General features: G+C 48.4%; 1 protein-coding gene across 1 annotated transcript; it reads left to right on the top strand.

Annotated features, from left to right (window-relative positions):
• The first annotated feature begins 19,060 nt into the window (after window positions 1–19,060).
• On the top strand, window positions 19,061–19,969 carry LOC109324862 (nuclear factor interleukin-3-regulated protein). The gene has a single exon (XM_019556961.1). The coding sequence runs from the start codon at window positions 19,061–19,063 to the stop codon at window positions 19,967–19,969; it is 909 nt and encodes a 302-aa protein (XP_019412506.1).
• The last annotated feature ends 2,204 nt before the right edge of the window (window positions 19,970–22,173 follow it).

The raw sequence follows: 22,173 nt of genomic DNA, 5'->3' as shown, positions 1-22,173 counted from the left end.
AGGTTTTTAACCGTCGGAGGAATGTAGTTTGGGAATCGTCGTCTGCATTAAGCAGTGAGGACAAGGAACCTGGTTCACTTCCAGGTGGAGTTTGATAAATTATGCAAGGTATACAGTGGTAGGATAGGGTTGTTCTTGGTGTACTAATATTACTAATTTGACTGCCATACATGGGTTTGAACATTTGGTATCTCCAGCAAAGGGTCGGAAGGGGGCTTTTTTTTTTACCCTCATGATGAACTGTTGGTTTATGGGGCACTTGTTTCATCTTCCTCTGCAGCACCAAACACTGACTGTGGTTAGAGGAGAGAGTTTGACTGGCGCCTGCTTGCATTTCTGCCAGTGCCAAGGGACTTTCAGGTACATGACTGTAGAGTCTTGCACATGCTCTCAGGGTCAAACCAGTCACCAGATTTAGGGTTAGGAGGGCAATTCTCCCCAGGTTAGATTGGCAAGGACCATCAGGGAGGTTTTTTTTGCCTTTCTCTGTAGCAAACTTCCTCTTCTAGGATCTCATTTTAACCTAATTTCCGGTCACCATCATGACACGTTGACAGTTTTACCTCTCTTGTACCTGTAGTACCTTATAGGGATTTTTTTTTATAGGGTGCTTAGCAGGCATGGTGCATGAGAGGCTAACATGGACAGTCTTATGGACTCTTTTGGGGAAACGGTCACCACTAGACACAGGGACCAGGACTCAGTGGCCCACAAAGCCACTTCCAGTCTTACTTCCCATGTTTCTGCTGGAATGAATCTCCCATTTCTTGTCTTTCAAGGTGTTGCCCTTTAAAAGAAAGCAATTTGTTAAGCAAAGAAAAGCTGTCACCACTCCACGCTGGATCCTGCCAAACCTGGACCTTAAGGCAGGCTCGATTATACAGGGCATGGTGTGTTTTGAGGGAAGGACGCACTCCATGCAACGTTTTAAAACAAAATGGCATATGTCTGGAGCTTGGACCGCTCCTAGGAGTCAGAGGGCAAATGGGTACGATACTCAAATGCGACATTAAGACGATCTGCTATACAGTTCTGCAAATTGTTCCATGTCACGCATATTCATACATGTTGAATGAGGTTAGGTTCAAGTCCCTATAACATTTGTATTGAGTCCCAGCATGATACGAGGCATATCCTTCTAGGGAGAGGACACCATTAGGCAGGCAACAAGAGAAACGGAGGGGGAAAAAAAAATCACTGGAAATTTATTTTTCTCGAAAGAACTCCTGAGAGATGGCATATTCAAAATGACTTGTCAAAGGAGGATTGAAAAAACAACTGAGAGTTTAATCACAGCCCAACAAGAACAGGTTATTCACATGAGATATATTAAAGCAAAGATCAATGGTAGCAAAAGATGGGAGTCCAGAAAGTAGGATGTGTGGCCAGGCCTCAAAGGCTCTCAGTCGTATAATGCACCGGTGCAGCCGGAGAAGAAAATAAAGCACCTCATGAAAAGGGGTGGATGATTTTACTTTGCTCAGCAGGAATTATGGACCACAAGTCGTGGGGGGTATGGCAACCACGAGCTCCACGTCACGGCAGAGAATAAGGCTGTAGAAATATTACGGGATTTTTCAATCATTGCCGTTCGTGAGAAATATAGGCTCAAAGACCAGATGTCCTGGTTACCAGAAAAGGAGGAGGGAGAATGCCTCATCATGGATTTTTTTTTTTTCCATTTAATACGATGAGTTGAAAATGCGAGAAAATATGGTTAGATATGATGTGTCATGGCTTTGAAGATCAGGGACATGAAAAGCACAAGTGTAATACCAATACCTGGTTGACTTGTGGTGCATTGGGATCTCATGCTAGAGTGTCACAAAAATAGCGTGAAAATTGGTAAATGGCTTTATTATAAGGCTGTGCGTGGTTCAGTAAACCGGTGAGCAGCACTGGTGAAATGCTACGGAAAGAGAGCATTCAAAACTCACTGATGCCATGTAAATTAGACCTCCGGCCGAATTGTCACCCACATCCCAGGCAACAGAGAAAAAACAAAGATAATTATCTTGCATCACCTTACCAATGGTTGTATAATGCGCTGCAGAGGCTGAACAGTTTCCGAACAGCTCCCTGTCTGAGTGCCGCCCTTGAGAAACTTTTCAGGTCCTGATTTTCAGAGACTATAACCAAGGCCTGTTGACAGATGTGGGGCACCCTATACTGGAGGGAGAAGGTGTTTTTATAGAAAAAAAATGATGTTTTTAATTTGTAAGGAACCTTGTCCAGGCAGTATGCAGTATTGCCCACTCCAGATTTTGAGACTGGATTAAAACTTGGGGGTTTTAGATATTTGCCATATGGATTCCCCCCCCACCGCAGCCTGTAGGGGATCTCATTGTAAAGCTTGTCTCTGGCGCCTCTGTTTTGAAACAAAAGCTGAGATTCAGGTGATCTCAGTGGAAACACCGGCTATTATAAAACTCATGATAACTCCATAGGAGTGGGCAATGCTGAGCACTGGGATTTGATCTGTTACTCTAATGCATCTCCCCAAAGAGCTTCGGCCCCAGAGATCTGGCTACTTGTCCCCTTAGCAGCAGCCACGGAGCACTTTTGCTGGGCTTTGAGCATCTTGTGCAAAATCCAGTTTGCGTTGTTTCTTCTTTCTCACTCCTTGAAATTTCCCTTGCAGTTTCCACTGGTTAAAATGTTCTTTTCCACTTCCTGGTCTAGACTGTAGTGTAGTACTGGTTTGACACGTGCTTTTAAACTACTACTATGCTTCACCACCAAAGTGGCTGCAACTCAGTGGTGAGTGGAGTGTTTCATGTGTTTCAGGACTCAGAAGTGAGTGGTGTTCTGCCGGGGTCTGTCCATCTCTGGGTGGAGAGCTGAAGATCCTCACCATAGGTATCTTCCAAACAGCTGTTGGCAAGAAGGAAGAACCGGTGAGTTAAGCAGCGAAGGACACGTATCCTTTTCCAGACTGCATAGGGTTACAACTCCTCCTTAGTCATATCTGTGTAGCAGTGCTTTTTGGATGTAAATAAGAGCAGAATCTGGCTTCCTATGCTGAGCTGGGGGACTGTGATGCTACGTAGTCTCTGTCTGTCTGCCTGTCTCTCTTTGTGTGCAGCTGTACCATATAAATATAAAAGCCCTGTTTGTGTGCCTTGTAAAACTGGAGACGTCACTGCAGAGAACAAGCCAGGAAGTGCAATAGGTAATTGGGTTTACTTGGCCTTCGCGGGTTGCTCTGCGAATCGATGAGGGGCTGCGTTCTGATTTCGGTTGGACTGGTGGAAATCTGGAATGATTTGCAAAGTTCAATGGAAGTAACTCGGGATTTTGCACTGGCGGGGCTGAAGTCAGAATTTGCTCCGCACGTAAAGTTTCATCTTCTGTTCCCATAGTTTTGCAAAGAAACTGATACCATCGGTGCTAAACAGGAGAAAGCGCTCTGAGGCTGGGTTTGTGAGCCTGCAAGAGCATTTTCATTTAGGACACATACTGTGCACTATCACTGTGCTGTAGTAGTACTCAGGACCCATGTGGACCGGCAAAGCTAGATAAGCCTCAGGCTTAAATGATGAATTGCACTCAGAGTCTGTTATCCCTTCAGAGTGTTGTATAAGCTCAGGGAGAAAGTGGCCAATACATGACTCTGTCTTACAAAATCTTCAAAAGTCTCATTTATTTCCTGTGATAACTAAGTGAAAGGGAAACCTCCGACAGAAAATCTTGATATTAACAATTGATGAATGGGAGATGAGATCGTACCCTCCTGGCCACGCTCTTTATATCTGCATAAAAACGAGGGAGGCCAAGCAAGCTTCTTGTGCCAAGCCGCTTCTGGTCGTTTGGGGTTTAAAGGCCTTACGTGGCTGTAGCAAGACGTCTGCAAAGGCATGCGAGCCTGGGAGTCTCCGAGGTGGCTTGCAATGAGAGAGACGTTGGGTTTTGGGTATCTAGGTTCTATTCTCAGCTCTTCCACTTGCTGTGTGACTCAGGGAAAACCACTTCCACCTCTATGTGCCCTGTTTTACACTCTGAGCAATGAGCTAAGCAGCACTGTGTGTTGCAAGGGCACTAAAGCAGGGATGCTGTGCTAAATCCTATGGATGGTGCAGGTGGGTGCTACAGTTGGGAGCGGGGCGATCTGCTTACCCATCTTCCTATGCAAGGAGAAATCATTGCTCTTCATCAGAACCGGGGGGGGAAGGCATCACCACCAAGCCAGCCACCCCTCACGGCGCTGTACTCAGAAGACACTTGCTTATTTGGGGCCAAAAATGGAAATTGTGGCCTATTTAAAATGTCAGAATCAGTTGCCTTTTGCAACCACGTTGCCGTGGGGTAAATGCCCATAGGAGCAGGAATTGGCCCCAAGCATCTGAATAGTACAGCACATCACTTGGGCTGTGTGTTTTGTGGAAAGGTGGCATGAAAAGCATATGCTTCTTTTCTGGCGTGCGGCATTTCAAAAGTGAAAGCTTGTGCTTCCCAACAGGATTCATTGTTTGCCCTTTTCAAGACTGTCTAGACTCTCTCTGGCAGTAGCATCCCGAGCGTGGAGGAAATCACCCTGCTCTGCCTTTGAGTCTATAGGTGGGATTTTACCGGGGGGGATGCAATGAGATTGTTGCTGGTGCAGCCTATAAGAAAAACCAAAGAGTGGCTTCATCAAATCTGTTTTTGCAGGGTTGTGCGTTTTGACAGCAGTGCTGTCCCTTCTTTGCCTGCGTGGTGAGGCATTCTGGATCCCGGTTCAACCAAGTGCTGAAATGCACACTTAACTTCAAGTACCATGGACTTACTAGACATGTGAACAAGCACAAGCTTAAATACGCTGCTGACTCCAAGTCTGGCTGTAGTATAATGTGAATAGAAAAGGGCTGCTTTCATGTGTACAGATTTCCTTTCATTTCTTCACCAAACTAGGCATCAGTTTAGGTCTGATGGCTGTCCCAGCTTTTAACTGCTTATCTTTGTGCGCCAATCTTCACTTTTGAAGAAACTGCCAGCACAGCAGATTTGACCAGATTCACTATGAAGCAGATGGAATTTTCCATCCCACTAGGTAGGAAGGGACAGACATATGGCATTTGCAATTTGACACATTTTGATGTGGCAGCACAAAAACGGGCATCAATTTGGGCAAGAATGTTTCATTGAGGGGCCCGATTCTTCTCTCCCCTCAGTATTAAACTCCTATAATCCTACTCACATCAGTGACTAACTTGTGCTTTAAACTATTGTAAAGATTGCCTATGGCTTACCAGTTATTTGCAGTGCAAACGAGACTAATCTCTATGCCTATAATACCTGCAAAAGAAGACTGTGCCCCCCTCCCCATCCCCCCAGCTTCTGCGATGTTGCCTAGGGGCTGGTTTTACTCTTCTGTTTGGTGCTTCTCTGTAGGGCATATAATCTATAAATCCCCTGCATGCACAAATAGGCCTTATTCATAGGCACACACGATCCCTCCCAAGTGTCAGAATTACAAAGCAGGCTGTAAGGTCAGCATAGTGCTAATATGAAACTCAGAATCAAGTGGATTTTAATAGACTTTCTATCAAGTTATATCTGAGCTGCCCATGTCTGAACTCTTATTTAGACTTTAATCCCTTTAATTCACCTTCGATGGTATATCTACAGCAGGCCATGAGCCAGGGCAGAGAGAAGGGAGCCAGGAGGTAGCTTGGACACAGTCTGGTCACATGGGACTCTAGGTGAGATCCTGTACACTCGCAAAAAACGCGTGAATTAATCTGTGAAGAGCTCATGCCGTTGTGGTTAGGTTGCTTTCTGTACAGTTAGAGCTGTCTCGGGGATCTCTCTGCTCCGCTGCATTATGCAACGGAGACGAGCGCAAATACAACTTAGAGTGGCAGCAGTTGCAGTCGCTTGCACTGTGTGTGTCCCCGAGAAAGCCGGTGGCTACGCAGGGCTCAGGTCCCGGGCACTCATTTAAATTAACAACAGAATGAAAAACCACACGCTTATGAACAGTCTTTGTGTAAAAAAGAAAAGATCCATTTGGATCCAGCCTGGTTGGAGTTGCACGAAAGGTTTTGTGTCTGTGTGCCCTGGACAACGTCAGCATTTCTCAGAAAAAACAAGTACCTGAGAACCCGAAGGGTTTAGTTTCCAGCCCAATTATTTTGGTTTCCAGTGAGTATTTTTCAAGATTCAGCCAAAATATTTCAGGTTTTGAATTTTGCCGGAGAGGCAGAAAATTTCAACTGAAGTGGGGGGGGAGGGGGGATACTCCCTCCCCCCCCTCAAAATTGCATGGAAAAATATGCTGTCCTCCAGTTAGCTTGCACTGCCATATTATTTCCCAGGCAACATGGGCTTCGGTCATTCCTGATGCTGTATGGATGTGTGTGTCTCACATTGTAGACACCATTGCCTCCTTTAGTGTTGGTCCTGGGGCTGGATAGTTTAAAGGGCTACGTGAGCTGACATCACATTTCTGTAGTGCAGTGTAGACGCACTCTTGTTCTGTCCGAAGTCTGCAAACCCTCAAAAGATCCCAGATAGTTACTTTTATTACAATCTATTATTTTCAGTATCCCAGAAAGCTCAAGCCATTTAACAGAAGCAGCATCTATATATTGCATTTTCCCAAACTGTGCCTAGTGGGGCAGAGCTTCAAAAAGTTCATGGAGTCCAACTGTAATGGGCGCTCGACTCTTTGGAAAACCCGGGGCTGTGTGTGAGCACCAGGTCCTTTTGAAAATCCGGGTGCAAATGAGCCACTGAACAGCTGGTGGCCATGCCAAGCATTGGAGGCTGATGGCCAGCGTGTGCTTCCCTAACAGAAACGGTGCAAATTCACGGCTTTGGCGTGTTCCAGTAGCTTACGGGTAAATTTTGCTTTGGATTTGGGGTTTATTGGAGCCTCGAGGTGGCACTCTGTCTTAAGGCCGAATAGGCTGTTCCAGAAATAGAAACAAAAGAAAAAACACCTTCCTGAATGCAGACTGCTCAGTTTTGCTCTGCTCTGTCCCCAGCCCCCTCTTCTTACCTGAAAACCAAGCTTTCTCCCCTCCGTCCTCCAAACTTCACAAATTCCTGTTCCTCACTAGCATCCAGTAACTACTGCTTTAATCTGAATGCATGATTCTTAGGAATATGAGTAATGTACATTCTTTTTTCTATCTTAAATAGGTCAAAAGTTTTAGAGAGTGATTTCATATACTGCCAAACCACAGATTGGGTTTTTTTTTTTTTCTTATTATTACTATGGTTAATAAGTTGCAAGAGAGAATGCAACTGTAGTGACTGGAGACACAATTGTAACATGGTACCTGTGCAGCAACATATGTCTCATGCATATCAGTGGAAGTTTTATTGTGAACACACCTGGTGCTCATTACGATCCAGATTATCATCACCTGTTACCATCCAGGGGCACTCCCCAGGGCCAGATACACCGGGGAAGCTCCAGAGTAGCAGCTGTGAGAATTCAGATCGCAGTTAAGTCTGGTGTAAATCTAGGCAGTGTGGCTCTCAGTTGTAGCGGTGTAAGTCAGAAGTCACTCTTGTAAAATCAGTGGACCAAATTCTGGGCCGATTTCGACCCTCTACATCCCAGCAGCCCCAGTTCTGTCCTCGGTTTCACTGCGGTAAAATTGGCATAACTTCAGAGATTTCAGTGGGGTACTTATGGCTTGATACTCATGTACATGAAAGCAAAATGTGGCCCAGAATCAGTTACCGAGATCAGAAAGAAAGCAGACGTCCTCGGATCAAATTTTCCAGAGCCTTATTTATGCATGCCATGGGGGAGGGGAGGTTAAACAACATGGCAACATGTGCCCTTTAAGCTACTCTGAGCTAAGCTTTTTTTTATTATCAGATTTTAGTTTCAGGGGAAAACAATAAACCTCTCTTGAGGCTAAAAAGAAATCCGGCTGCACTGTGCACTTTGAGATGGTCCTGACTTAATGCTGATCCTCCACACAAAATTAGTAGATTTATGCAAAGTTAGAGTTTGATTCCCCTATTTTATCCCCTGTTCATTAGGAAACCCTTTGTCCCCGGATAGGAGAATTCCTGACCCACGATGTGGGCTAAACCAGAGTTGTAGTCGTACGTTGGTATTCAGTGACTTAAAGGGGCTCAATAAGTAAGGGAAGCTCAACGAGTAAGAACAAGTGGAAAGTCGGGGCATCGTAAGTAATAGTAAAGAACCCCATTAAATCGTTAGCATTCACTATGTCGAAATGGGTAAGGTAGAAACATAGGGGGTGCCAAACCTACTGAACTCTACCTAGTTTTGCCTTCCCAGGCTCCAATTCACGGAAGAGTTTTATACCTGCACCTTGTACTTCGTCAGTAAAAGAGAGAGCATGCAGGGTGTGTGTATATAAGCTGCCCATTTGGCATCACCTTTAATGTATGGCTCCCTATTTATCTCCCCTTGAAATCAGTGGCATAACTTGCACGGACTCCACTGACCTGATTCGTCCCGTTGACCTGGTGGAGAAAGGGACCGTGCTGCAATACCTGTGCAGAAGCCGCCCGTTCCCTTGGCAAAAGAAAGAAACAAAGAAATCAGATGCAGAGGACTTTACTGTTGGTGGCAGAAAAATGAAATTCATCAGCTAGTCGATCAGCCAGCATGTGCTGCTCAGAAAAAAAATATCACCTTTGTAGATCTGTAGTGAATCAGTTCCTGTTAGATGCAAGTTTATGCTATGATGAGGCTTCGTGCAGCCTGCTGGAAAGTACAGTCGAGCAGAGCCTGCTCTGAGCTGCTCTTCCAGCTGGAGACAACTACAGCCATGAACTCGGAGACCCCAGACCTCTGAACTCAAACCACTTTCTATTGTTAGGGAGACAGAAAGCCATCTTAGTATAAATGAGATTTTCTGGTAATGTCAAGTGGATGCAGGGTGCCTTGAAATATAAATGCCATTCACTTTCAGAAGGTGATGCAGCGAGCCTGACTGAGAGTACGATAGGGCTCGCAGACTCCTGGTGGTACTTTGACTATTTGGAGCCGGAGTCAGATTTTCTGAGCGTTCGGTAATTTTGTTTCAGGCGTATGCAGCGCAAGTAGCCGAATGCATCACAGAACTGAGAAGAGAGCCGCTTGGGATGGCTTCTGTAGACAGCGCTAGGAAGACAGAGCCATTAGGTCCTAATGCTGCTTCCCCCCAGTCTCTCTACCTCCAAATGACGGGCCACGCAAGGAAAGTTGCTGTGTCCAGAAAGGAACAGTTTCAGGCGGGTGCAGTAGAAAGAAAATGAACCTGAGTGCAAGGAGAGGGGCAGAGAGAGCGGGGTCATTTTTCCCCTCGAAGCTGCTCCGGCAGAGATGCTGTGCAGACGAGATGGGCCCGCGCGCGGAGATGATACGGCGAATCTGATACTCGGCCGTATCTGAGCGGCATCTGCTTTTGCCAGTCAACGCCAGCGCACGCTGGAAAATGCTGATTGCTTAATGTGGACGTTTCAGATTGATCTATATAGAGCTTGCAGATATTAAGCTCTTTCCATTTGCTTTTGTGGGAACCGGTCACACGGTAGCTAGCTAGCGCCCTGTGCATGTCTGGCAGGGGCGCTGCTGAGAAGCAGATACCACCAGAGATGCATGTTGCGTGGGTACATTTGAGACTTCGTGGGCTGGGGATATAAATAACAAATGTTGCTTGGGCTCTGTGACCACAAGCTGAAAAAAGGTTCGTACATTTGACCCGGCAAAGATTTCATCCCTTTCACTTAAAAGGCCAGATCTGGCCTCAGATAAGCACTCCACCGGCCACCCCCTTCACACTAGACCCAACCTTTCCCACCTCCAAGCTGCCTCTGTCATATCCTCTGTCTCTGGTCCAACTCCTACCCTTCCCTTCTCCACACCTAACACTACCCACAAGGTCTCTCTTTCTTTTCCCCATCACACCTACCACTTGCCTCATTTCAAACAGTGCACTGGATGGATCTCGAAGCAAATGGATCTGCTTCGGTGCAAATGAATCCAGGACCGAAAGGGTTAAACAGATTCGCTTAAACTCTCACACCAGGTTGCAATTCGGCTTACATCTGGTGCAGGGGGAGGCGGCGGGGGTGGGCATACAGGTGAGTACCACTTAGTTATTCCCATTGGCCTGTCTCCTGGTACCTACCTTGGACCAGGTTGCGTCCAGCCGTCTGAGCGTCAGCGGATGATGGGCTTGTCCCATAATAACCTCCCAACTTCTTTCCACAGGGTGCACTTATGTCAGGCCACCAGATCCAGAGAGAGACGGGGAGAAAGCAAACTCCTCTCTTCACTGTGGGCGAGGGGTTTGCACAGTGAGAATGGCACCTGGTGATCTTTGACTCATTCCACAAAAGGAGGCACGTCAAATACAGACCTGAAAAATTCCTGGTAAGTGATTAAACCCTGAAACAATAGAGCGTGTTTTTTTTTGCCTCGTGACGTTGTCAGAAACCACAGGTATCCTCAATAGAGCTCTCCCTTTGCTGCTTTGCCATCAGAAGCAGTTCTGATCAAGATGCAGCGGAGCTTGGAATTACCCCAACCCGACTCAGAGTCGAATCGGGTCCCTCGCGTTGCTTTTGAATGACCGAAAACTTGTGTAAGGACTTACGCCCTTATGTAAGTTTTGAAGTAAGATCCTGACATCCCCTTGCTTTGACCGAGATTACCTCAACAGAGCTATTCGAGATTTACACTAGCCCAGGTAGCCGGGGGAAATCTCCATCGATGGAAGCATTTAAGTGGAAGTTAGACCAACATTTGTCTGGATGGTTTAGGCCAGGGTGATCCTATCCTGAGCAGTTAGGGTTGGACTAAATGACCTTTCAAGGTCTCGTCCAGCTTCCTTTTTCTGTAATTCTAGCTCAAAAGCAGGGCCGTGCTCCGTAAATGACTTGCAAATAGACCCTATAGCTGTCAGTTTGGCTGAAATGCATTGTGCAAACTGCAGTTCAGTTATAACCTTCAACCAGTTACACCCGGCGAGTCTAACTTTGGGAAAGCGAATAGCAGACATCTTGCACGCAAGCTCCGGGATTTTTTTAAGCAAAGCCAGTACTGTCTGCTTCCATTGGCCACATGTAACGCATTGATGTGAACCCATTTGTGCCTACAGTATCACTACTGCATGCACATACCGATGTTATTCAAAAGTGACTACTGATTTTTGTATTTTTTTTTTGGACGTGCTTAGTTTAGGCAACCTTTAAAAAGAGCCTGATTTTTAGAAATGGCTGAGAACCTGCCCTCTGAAAATTAACCCCCGACAAGGAGTCTGTGGGCACGTAAAAATTATTAGCTACTTTTGAAGATCATGCCTTAAAAATCACAGAGAATTAGGGCTGGACGGGACCTCCATAGGTCATCTGGTCCAACCTCCTGCCTGAGGCAGGATCTTCCCTAACCAAACCATCCTTTATAAATCTGCTGTCTAACCTCTTAGCAAACGACACAGTCCACCCTGATCCAACCCACGACATAACATCCTAATCTGCCACAGGTACAGCAATGGGGGGCAATGGCAGCCACGTTCCTGCTGCTGTAAAAGTTGTTGATATATGCTCAACAGATCTCATGTCTCCTCTTTTCTGCAAACTGAACGTACCGAGCTCCTTCGGTCTCTCCCGGTATGACTTGCTTTCTAAGCATTTTATCATCTTTGCTACCTAGCTTTGGACCCTCTCCAACATCTCCATGTCCTTTTTTAAAATGTGGAGCCCCAAACTGCACACAGTATGCTAGATGAGGCCTAACCAGTGCATAGTAGAGAGACACTATCACCTCCTGGGTCTTGCGCCTGCTGCTTCTAGCAACACATCCGAAACCCGTGTTTGCCTTCTGTGCAGCTGTTGTACATTCATCCTCAGGTTGAGTTGTTGTACGGCTCATGCTGTACATTCATCCTCATATTCATAATGAGTCCCCTATCTATACCAGCACTCCTATATCCTTCTCCATAGCGCCCCATAGCACTGTCATCCAGTCGGGTAGCACGCGTTTGATATTTGTGTCTTTGGTTATTCCTCTTGGGATGTACTACCTAGCATTTCTCAGCACCGAACTTCAAGCCTCGGCCCAGATTTCCACTCTTTCAAGATCCTTCTGAATTGCACGCCCATCCTCCAGTGTGTTCACGATCCTTCCCAGTCTTACATTGTCTGCAAACTTGCTCAAAGAAGCTTTCTATGCCAGCATCCGAACCATAACACGCTGGACTGCACTAGGCCCAGGACAGACCCCTGTGGGACCCCGCTCAAAACCTCCTGCCATTCTGACACGGATCCCCCTATAATTACCCGTTACTTGTGGTTATTCAGACAGCTGTATTTCCACCTCATAGTAGTTTTATCCAGCCCACATTTCTCCAGTTTGTTTAGGAGGAAGTCATGCAGGACCTTGTCAGAAGACTTGCTGAAGTCCAGATACCCTTTATACGCTTCCATAGCATTCCCTTCATCCGCACGAGCAGTTACTTTGTCAAAGAAGGAGATAAAGTTCGACATGATTTGCTTTTAGTAAATGCAATGTGGTTTTTGTTGCACAAAAATGGGAGGTGAGCAATTACTGGGGACAAATGTTTCTACACATTTTTCAAAACAGGGAACCAAATTGTAACTGGGCGAAATTTCATGCATGTCCTTTCATAGCATCATAGGATCTGATGAAGTTGGTTCGGGCTCAGGAAAGCTGATGCATCTCTGATCCAGTTGATCCACAGCTGCGTCTCTGTGCTGCCATGTGCCTGGGCACAGTTGGCAAACCTTATACTTAAAACATCCAGTCTTGTTTGAATATGCAACCAAAAGCCCCAACCTGAAACTGGTCAGCCAAAAACATGTTTTGTCCCACTGTTAGCCAAAATCTTCTGGTTTTCACAAGTTTTGAGCTAAAGCATGTTTGCTTTGTTTCTTGCTTATAAAAATACAACCTGGCAATTTTAAACCCAGCTACCCTAACTGCATTTTCTGACCAGTTCTACCAGGAACCCTTTGGGAGCTGTTTCACAGCTCTGCCCGTGACTCATAAGAGCAGTTTACAATTCAGTAAACAGATGTAAAGGTACTTGAATGTTGTGCAGCTTGGAAGGAAGCATTGAAGGCACTTGAGCCGTGTAGGTACTGCTCCTGTTGAGTCACAGTAACCCTTCAGATATGCGGCTAAAGTTTTAAGGGCATTTTACGTGAGATGGCAAGGATGGGAAAGGTTGCACTGGGGTTTCAGTGGCCTAAATGGTTGCCATTCAACTGAAACAGCGCTGGACTTTTCTTGAGTGTTCAGGCTCTTCAAGCCGAACCTGGGCACCCCGCCCCTCCCCCCCCCAGCCCAGCTACCTATTTATGGTGGACAGGAGGTTGCAGGTGTGCTTTCCTGGATGGTTAGCGGGGTGTTTCTTTAAGGTCCCCTTTCACATCCCACCTGCCCAGTCATAGTTTCATAGTTTCTAGGGTCGGAAGGGACCTGAGTAGATCTTCACGTCCGACCCCCTGCCCTGGCAGGAAAGAGTACTGGGGTCAAACGACCCCAGCAAGGTGTTCATCCAACCTCCTCTTAAAGACCCCCAGGGTAGGGGCCTGCACCACTTCTCTTGGAAGTCGGTTCCAGTCTGTTCTCTACAAGTCTCATTTGGCTGCGGTGGCTGAGTCGCACCCCATCGCACTCATAGATCTGGCTCTAGTTTCAGTCTGTTTTGTATCTATGTTTTGTATCTAGGTCCTTGAGGTTTCTCCCCCTTTCCTCTCTCCACCCCCCACATGCAGCTTCTCCACTGCTTCCAGCTGGGGTTGTGTGATCCCAGCACGTACTCCTACCAGTGGCGGGGGGTCAGACTAGATGATCTGCTCAGGTCCCTTCTGACCCCAAACTACTATGAAACTATGAAACTTGTTATTTGGCCACAGCTTAGCCAAGTCCGGGTTACTTCCTGCTCAGACTTTTTCTGGTTTCGTTTCCAGTTTCTGCCCTTCCCCTGGGGATTGTTCCCACGCGATACTATTAAGTCATAAGTCCCTAGGAATGGAAGCTTCCTGCTCAGCAGACAGGTCCCATTGCCCAGGGCTGTCTTCTCGGGAAATGGCATACCCTTGCACGCAGCCCTAGTCCATGCGGAGCTCTTGGTCTCGATGAGGGCTGCTTTCTCTCTGGGTCCTCTTAGGTCTTGGCACTGGACCAGCCATGGTTGTAGACCACTGGCTTGGGGGGCGATCCTCTACAGCTGTCTTCCTTCCAACAGGCCATGTCATAAGGAAGTGCCCTTCTGGCTGGCCAGTTTGACATCTGTCCATCTTTGGAATGAAGTACGGAGCCTCACAGGAGTGGCATTCAGAAAGCTTGGTCTGCGGGTGAGAGCTTTCTCCTATTGGCCATCAAGAAATACTACCACCTGCCCCCTGTATGGTACCTGAAAAGATTAGACTATTGTCAGCGCTAAGGAGGAGACATGCCTCTTTCTCAGGACTGGCTCTCAGCTGCCAACGCACCTCTGTCTTCTTCCATTTTTCTCTCCTTAGCAATGCAAGAAGCATAGGGCTTGCAGAGGTCTGCATGACATTGCCTGATAAATTCCACCTGGTGGTGTGCTGATCTCTCTGTGGTCCTAGTATTACAGGTCTGACATCGTCAGTCTAAACCTACAACTGTGTTGATCCCAAGTTGTCACCCCCGGTGGAAAAAAACATTGAAGAAATCACATCAGAAGAAATCCCCACAGCTGCTCACAGTTGCCCGGGTCACCGACCCACGCTATTTCCTTCCCAAGTTCAGTCTGTCTCAGTAACTCCCTCTTTTGCCTTGCTATATTACTAAAATATCAGGGCTCCTATAGATGTGTATCAAGGCTGCTCCAACATGCTAGAAATCCAGTGCGTCAGAACAGATTTGATTAATTAAGTCTTCTGGAGCATGGACATTTAGCATGCTCCAGCAGCTTCCAGCGTCATGTGTATCAGCATCCCCGTGCTGAAAAATGGCAGCAGGGCACTTTAAACTAAAGGTCATTTGATGAGCTTTAGGTCAAAGCACCCTGCCACCATTCTTCAGTGCAGAGATGCTGATACATGTGACACTGGGGTGCTTTTAATTAGCCCAGCTCGCTAATTAACGCACCCGCCGCCCCCCAGAGCACATCTATAAATGCCCTCAGGTTCCAGTTCTTTATATACAGTCACTTCTGGATGAAAGGTATCTCCATCCATGCCCTGATGCAGGATTTGGGGATTGATTTGTCAGGTTGGCATCCCTCTTCAGACCACAGCTTCATGGGCTTTTGTTCATGGCAGAGGGACATTTCTTGAAACTTATGTCAGCCGTACGCTGTGTAAGGAAACCCTTCACTGTCCGGGCAGTTCTTAGGAACTTGAGGTTTCCTTTGCAACCTGGAACACCTCATTGAAAGATCTCTACTCCCACCAGAGCTCCTTGGTGGCTGCTTCTCGTAGTCAGCAGTGTGCAATGAAAACATCTGCCCTTGAGTATGTCAGAATTGTGCAAGGATGTCTGTTGATCTCCCCTGTGATACAATACTTGAGCCTTTAATTTCTTATTTTGGACCTACTGCTCTTCAGGCCTAGAGCTTGGTGGCTTCCCGGCCTTCGGGAATTCCTCTTCTGTGGCCATTCCCCACCTGTGGCCCCCACACCTTTGACGCCGCAGATCTTCCAAGTCTCTCCCATGGGATTCCTGTTAATCAAATTTCAGTTTGATTCCAGTTAATCAAATCTCCTGTGTCCATGCCTTTCTCCCGCTGTTCACTCAGGGTTTTAGGGCTCCTTTTCTAGGTCATCTAATGCTTCCTCGCTGCCATGCCCTCCATCAGTTCCTGGAGGTCTGAGCCTTACGTCATTCCTGTAGCATCCACGTTAGCCTCAGTGTGGCAGGGCACTAGGTGTGCCTGCCACTTTAAGGCCCTGGAGCTGGCAGCCTCCAGCTGCCTGCGGAGGGCAGCCATTTTGGGCTCAGGGCTGCCTATATAAACAAGGCAGTTTGGCTGCTGGAGGAGAGGCAGCAGCATTGCCTAGCTTGGGGGCTGCTGAGTTTCATCTGGAGGTGAGGGAGGAGCTGTAGGGGATGGTAGGAGGCTCCTGGTCCTGGGTATGACTGGAAACTGCACCCTGCCAGGAGTGGGTGGCCTGGTGGGGCTCCCAGTGGTGCGGGAGCCCCCAGGGAATGCCAGGCCAGTGATCACTCCGGTGAAAGGTGGGTTGGGGTGCCTTAACCTCTAGCTCTCACCAGAGGTAGTTGGGGGGGTTTGAGACCCTGAGGAGGAGAGTTTGAGGCCAGGAGAGGCCAAGGCTGCCTGAGCTCTGTGGAGGTTCAAGACCCCAAGAAGGAGAGATGGGGCCAGGCACAGCTACGGACACCTGAGCCCACTTGTGGAGGGAAGCCCCGAGACCCCGAGTAAAGGGGGCAGCCCCCAGTGTGAGGGGGGCAGCGTGTGGAGCCCTGTGAAGGGAGAGGGGGCTCAGCCAGAGAGAGAGAGCTGAGTCCTGACCCCAGTAAGTCCTCTAAGGTGGGGAGGCCGAGTTTGGGTCGAATACTACCCCAGTAGTAGCACCACGACCTGCTGCCCAAGGGGGGGAGTGAAAGTCCCCTGTGAGACCCTGAGGCACCAGTCATAGTGTAAGGTATCCCCAGCTCCCCACATCCATAAAGGAGGGCCCAGAGAGGTGGACCCCGGGATAAGAGTATGGGTCATACATCAGGGCCTGCCAGAGCTTCCCCTGACTGGCCCAGGTGGGGGCCATGACCAGGAGGGTCAGAAGGGCAAGGAGTCCCACTAAGAGGGATGCCCAAGAGCTAGGGGCCTGGGGTCCCGACTGGCCTGGAGGTGGGCCAGGGCTAGTGTGAGTCGACGGTCCCAGTGAGGGGACCACACCCGGAGGGGAACCAGTGGCAGGAAGAGAGATGGCCTGGTATGATGGCCGCAGAGTCTTCCTGAAGGGAGGAACTCAGTTGGGGGTCCTACAGCAGGACTCTGGGCCCTGTTGTGGGGGGCTGGTGCATATGAAAATATCATGATGTCATCATCAGCGAGGCTTGGGCTGCAGTGTAGGGGAGGAATGCAGCTGCAGATAGCGCCCCCTAGCAGCGGAGCAGAAAATGGGCAGCCTCCTGCCTAATTACATCAATTAATTAATCAATTAAGTCCAAGGTGTGGTGGGCAAGAAGGTGGGTGGTTAGCCCAAGAACAGGTAGGTGGGCCTTGCCCCGGTAGCCCCCCTGTTACACTCAGGAACCCATGTCTGGGGGGCTGGACTCACTTTTGCAGCTTCTATGGTAAATCCTGGTGCTAGGGTAGACCTGATAGCCTCTTCTTGGACTTCAGTTTCTCCTTGTGAAGCGCTATCTGGTTTGTAATCCTAGCTCGGGGCGGGCAATTATCTTGGGCGGAGGATACTTACTGAGTTTTAGCAAGCCATCTAGGGCTGCATGATAGGCAGCCAGGGGCAGATAGAATGGCCTGGTGAGCCGCATCTGGCCCGCGGGCTGCATTTTGCCCATCCCTGTCCTAGCCACATGGGTCACAAATTGGTCCCTGGCTAGTAAATCACATACATTCCATATTTCTCACCTCTCATAATCCAAGAAGTTCTTGGTGATTAGGCAGCTGGGATTAAGCCCCAGATTGACAGCAGGTTTTTCTCTTTCTTGTCTCCGATGGTTAACGCCTGCTCCGTTCCACTCCGAGTCAGTGGTGTGGGGCATCTTTGATAGTCTTTTGCCTTGGGTACCAGGTTTCAGTCCTTCAGACACCTTGTGGGCTTGGCCATAGAACAGCAAGCCACGAAAATCCATCTTGGTGGGCCACAATGTTGCATAAAAGGGTTAATTGTGCTGGGCCTGGCTTGACCAACCCCAGTGTCCACTTTGGACACTGGAACATATTCAAAGATTTGGGTATTATTAATGAATGGTTCTCAAATCCTGTTATTTAAGGGATGATCATCATCCTGTTTGTCATCTTCATCTCTACTTTACCCTCCGTCAGCTGGGTGAATACAGTTGCTAATGTGATATGGTTGCTAACATGGGTCTAATTTATACCAGTGAGTATTGAATGCTATTGCTTTCCTCGGTATTTTACATGTGCCCATCCATGTTGCTTTCTGCAGGAACCTTATAACAGCCAGTTTCCAGTTTACACCGGGCAGTTGAGAAACCCACATTATGACATCCCAGTGCATCCCCACGCAACAACAACAACTACCGCTACTATTAGTTTAAGTGTAATTGTAAATGAAATAATGACAATCACAGTAATTGCATTTAAAAATACTTGTGGTCATCTGATTGTGTCTTAACACATTGTTATAATAGAGGACACACCATGGGGGGTGCTGGCATGCTAATAGGCATGTCAGGCCAAGCACACTAAAATAGGCTGTATAATATACCACGTGAAAACTGATTATAAGTAAAACAGTCACTCAGCACTCGGGCATATTTGTAGTCAAGCCATACTTGGGGCTGTCGGAGCCAGGATTTCAAAACCAGCTTCTTCAATAGGGGAGTGTGGTTTAAGGGATTGGCCGCTAGGTGGAGATTTGGGCTCCCGGCCCTGTTGCTAACCTGCTGTGGGACCTGAGAGTAAATCATTTCTCCTCCCTTCTTCTTCCTTATCTATACAACTGGAGATAAGGACCATTACCCCTTTGCACTCCACTTGGAGATGCGTGGGTGATAAGCGCTCTATGAAAGCTACCTTGCGTTATCCTTATGAAAGTTGCCAAAGCAATTTGTGTCATCTGCTTAGCCAACAAAATCTGCCAGTTTTCCCCACTCCAACCCGTATGCGTTCGCACATAAAGCTGTACATTTGGGAGACACAAATGAGGACTGTACACACTGCATTGTGCTGGCCCAGTATAGAGTCTGGATTCAAAACTTGGTAGGAAAATCAAAGCCATTGTAAGCGGGGACCATTGTTTCGTTATGCATTTGTACTAGACCTGGCACAGTGGCACTCTGGTGAATTTTGGGGGATCTGAAGTGCTACTGCCATACCAGTAAACACACTGATTAATTTAATAGCACTTTCAGTAGTAATGGTTTTATAATGGATATCTTAATTCCACCATCTAAGGTTCCCAGTGACAGAATACCGTGGTGGAGCCTGAGACCATGGAAAATTTCCTGGCACCGCTGAACACGATCAGTGAGCTGGGGCTGCAGCACAACAAAAGTAAGTTCCTCCACGCCAAGGTGGGCACTACCTCTCGTCGCAAGCGAGAATTCATGCCGGATGAGAAGAAGGACACCATGTACTGGGAGAAAAGGCGCAAGAACAACGAAGCTGCCAAGCGCTCCCGAGAGAAGAGGCGCCTAAATGACTTTGCCATGGAGAGCCAGCTGGCTGTTCTCCGGGAGGAAAACACCTTTCTCAGAACTGAGCTGCTGGCCTTAAAGCTGCGCTTTGGGCTCATCAGCCCAGATTCCTATGCTCACCAGGCTCGTTCTGTCCAGGACCTCCTGGGGATTTACTTCAGAGGGCACAAGGCAGCCTCCCCTTTCGCTGAGGCCGAGCCCCTCGTGCGAGACAGTTGCTTCTTCAGGACAAACAGCCATGTGCCCAGAGTGATAGAGCCCCCTGATTTTCCTTACAAAGCCCTCATCCCAACCAAAAATCTCCTGAACTGTGACCCAAAGCAGATCCCTCTGGGCGCCCAGTATGATCTGAGCCCTCACCAGCCAAAGAGGTTTGAGTCAGCCTTCAAATCCACCCCTTGTCCCCCCTACATCAATCACCACTTCTCAAACAAGCACACCTACCGTTTCCCTTCGCTGGATAATGCATGTTTTTTGGCCACTTCGCCCAGTGTGGCTGAGGTGGGCAAGGAGGACACCAAAAGTGCCTTTGATGAAGATGATGAGCAACAAGTACCCAAAATTTCCCCTCTGCCCACATACGGCCTGCCATGCTCTGCAGAAGACCATGCCAAGGACCGAAACTGCTCTGCCCTGCCTCATAAACTCAGGATTAAGACCAAAGCCCTCAGCACCTGGGAGGAGAGTGGCCCTGACTCTCGTTGAGATTGCCCTGGGAAGGCCTGCCATGGGAGGTTCATACAGCAGCACAACACCTTCCAGAGACTGAGAGGGCTGGAGGGAGGGAACGAAGGCTCGATCTATTCTGCACGAAAGAGGAATTGTAATGTTCTTTGTTCTGTAAATGTGGGAGGGGGCATAAGCAAGGGCTTGGGGGGAGCGAGTATGTGTCCGCGCAGCATGACGGACCTTCACCCTTGCCTTTTAAGTCCTTTATTCAGTGTGCTGCGGTGAGGCTTGCCAGCTCTCAGAATCAGCCTAGGCACATTAGGCCTTAAGGTTTCACTGTGTTGCTCTGTTCACACATAGAGCTAAAAGAAGCAAATTGAGGCATGTTGAGATGGGGAAGGCAGCTCACCCCCTGCCCATCATCTCAGAGCATGATATTACAGTGGTAGCACCCCCACAGCTACAGCTCCTCAGTATGGCAGCTGGTTTCATTCATCTTGCTTCATTGTCACTCTCTTCACCTGACAAAGGGACTAAGGGCTCTTGTACATGTGACACCATTACCATGTAGACATGACAAAAGCATCACTTTGTGTGGCTTAATGGCGTCACACTGTAGACGTGCAAGAGTTTGGGAGGTTTTAAATGAGTTTGCATTGCTGCAAAATCAACTACATCCTGATGTAGTTGAGTTTACAATGCTGCAAATTGCAACGATGAACCTGTCGGCGCTCCCCCTGGCCCCAGCAGAGGTGGGAAGGCTCCTCAGAAAAAAACATCGGGCCCCTCACCGCTTCTGCCTTTCAGCAGACTGGCAGGATACCTGGGGCTACCCAGGAATGGGCTGCCTTGCCCCTAGGGCAGCACAGGAAGGCAACGGGAGGGTGGCTGGGTTTGCTGGTGGCCAGAGAAGGTGGTTGGGGCAACACTGGAAACCCAGGTGGGCTACTAGCTGGCCGGGTGCTGCCCAGCTCAGAGGATCCCAATTCAACACTTTCCCAAGCCCACCAGGCAGGCTTGGCAAAGTGTTGAATCAGGCGCTTCTGAGCTGGTGCAGTACCCAGCTAGCTAGCAGCCTGCCTGGCTGGCCCCACACCCTGTGCACCATCCCTGCCACCTCCTCCAGCCTCCAGAAAATCCAACTGCCCTCCTGCCTCCTTCTCACACTGCCCCAAGGGCAAGCCAGCCCATTCCCAGGCAACCCCAGGTGTCCTTCCAGCCGCAGGAGCCTGTTGAAGGCAGAAGCAGCAAGGGGCCTGATCCTTTTTATTCTGGTGGAGCCTGTCTGCCTCTCCTGTGGCTGGGGGGTGAGCTGCCAGTGGGCCAAGTGGCCCCTGAAATCTGGGGGGTCCCAGTCCTTCCTCTGCAGCAGCAGTGCCCCCCATGGTCACCCGGGCAGGCTGCGAGGGGGCTGGGTACTGACCCAGTTCAGGGTTGGGGAAGAGTTGGATTGAGCCAGGTGCTGCTCTAGGCTGGGGAGCACCTGGCTCACTACCAACTCACCTGAGCAGCCCAGGGGGCACTGCCACCACAGAGGGAAGAACCAAGGCCCCCTGCAACTCCAGGGCCACTCGGCCTGCCAACAGCTCACATACCCCAGCTTGCTGAAGGCTCTGACTTTGCCAAAAAAGTTAAAAAAGGACAAGGCCCCTCACCATAAAGTGATGAAAAAACCAAAACAGCTTAGTCCTCAGGATTTTATTCTATGCCCCACCATTTCAATTTAGGTGGCATAGAATAAAACCCTGAGGACTAAACCCCTATCACATGTACAAGTGCCCTATAGCCTTTTTCACATTTCCTGCTTGACATGGCAAATGAATAAAGACAGCTTCAGCTTTGCCCCTCTCTGCTGCCCAGAACAGGAAGAAGGGCAATCGGGGAGAATTGGAGTAAAGTAACAGACTTAATCTAAGCTTCCTGATTTTCAATTAGATTTCATCTGAACTGCATTCCCCTGGCTTTCCTCTAATCAGTGGGATTATTTGTGTGCGTGTGGACAGGTCAGCATGGGAACTGGGACTATAGTCATTCAGTTGAGAGAGGTTCTCCAGCAGGATGACTTACCTGGACCTGTAGTTGACAGGACTTAATTTGTATTTAAGCTGTTCCTAGTATCTGATGCCTTCTAGGGCTATATGAAGCTTCAGACGCTGATTAGATTTGGAGGAGATTCGGCCCAATTCGGTGGCCAAATCTTCAAATCCGGATCAAATCAGGAGACCAGTAAAAAGGTCTGA

Source organism: Crocodylus porosus, unplaced genomic scaffold (assembly GCF_001723895.1).
Source record: "Crocodylus porosus isolate Cpor-Errol unplaced genomic scaffold, CroPor_comp1, whole genome shotgun sequence".
NCBI lineage: Eukaryota > Metazoa > Chordata > Crocodylia > Crocodylidae > Crocodylus > Crocodylus porosus.
The sequence above is the reverse complement of the archived record's forward strand: the minus strand, read 5'-3'. Positions and strand labels throughout refer to the sequence as shown.

Excerpts from the sequence above, each read along its gene's own strand:
- LOC109324862 (XM_019556961.1), top strand. The coding sequence starts at position 19,061 with ATGGAAAATTTCCTGGCACCGCTGAACACGATCAGTGAGCTGGGGCTG.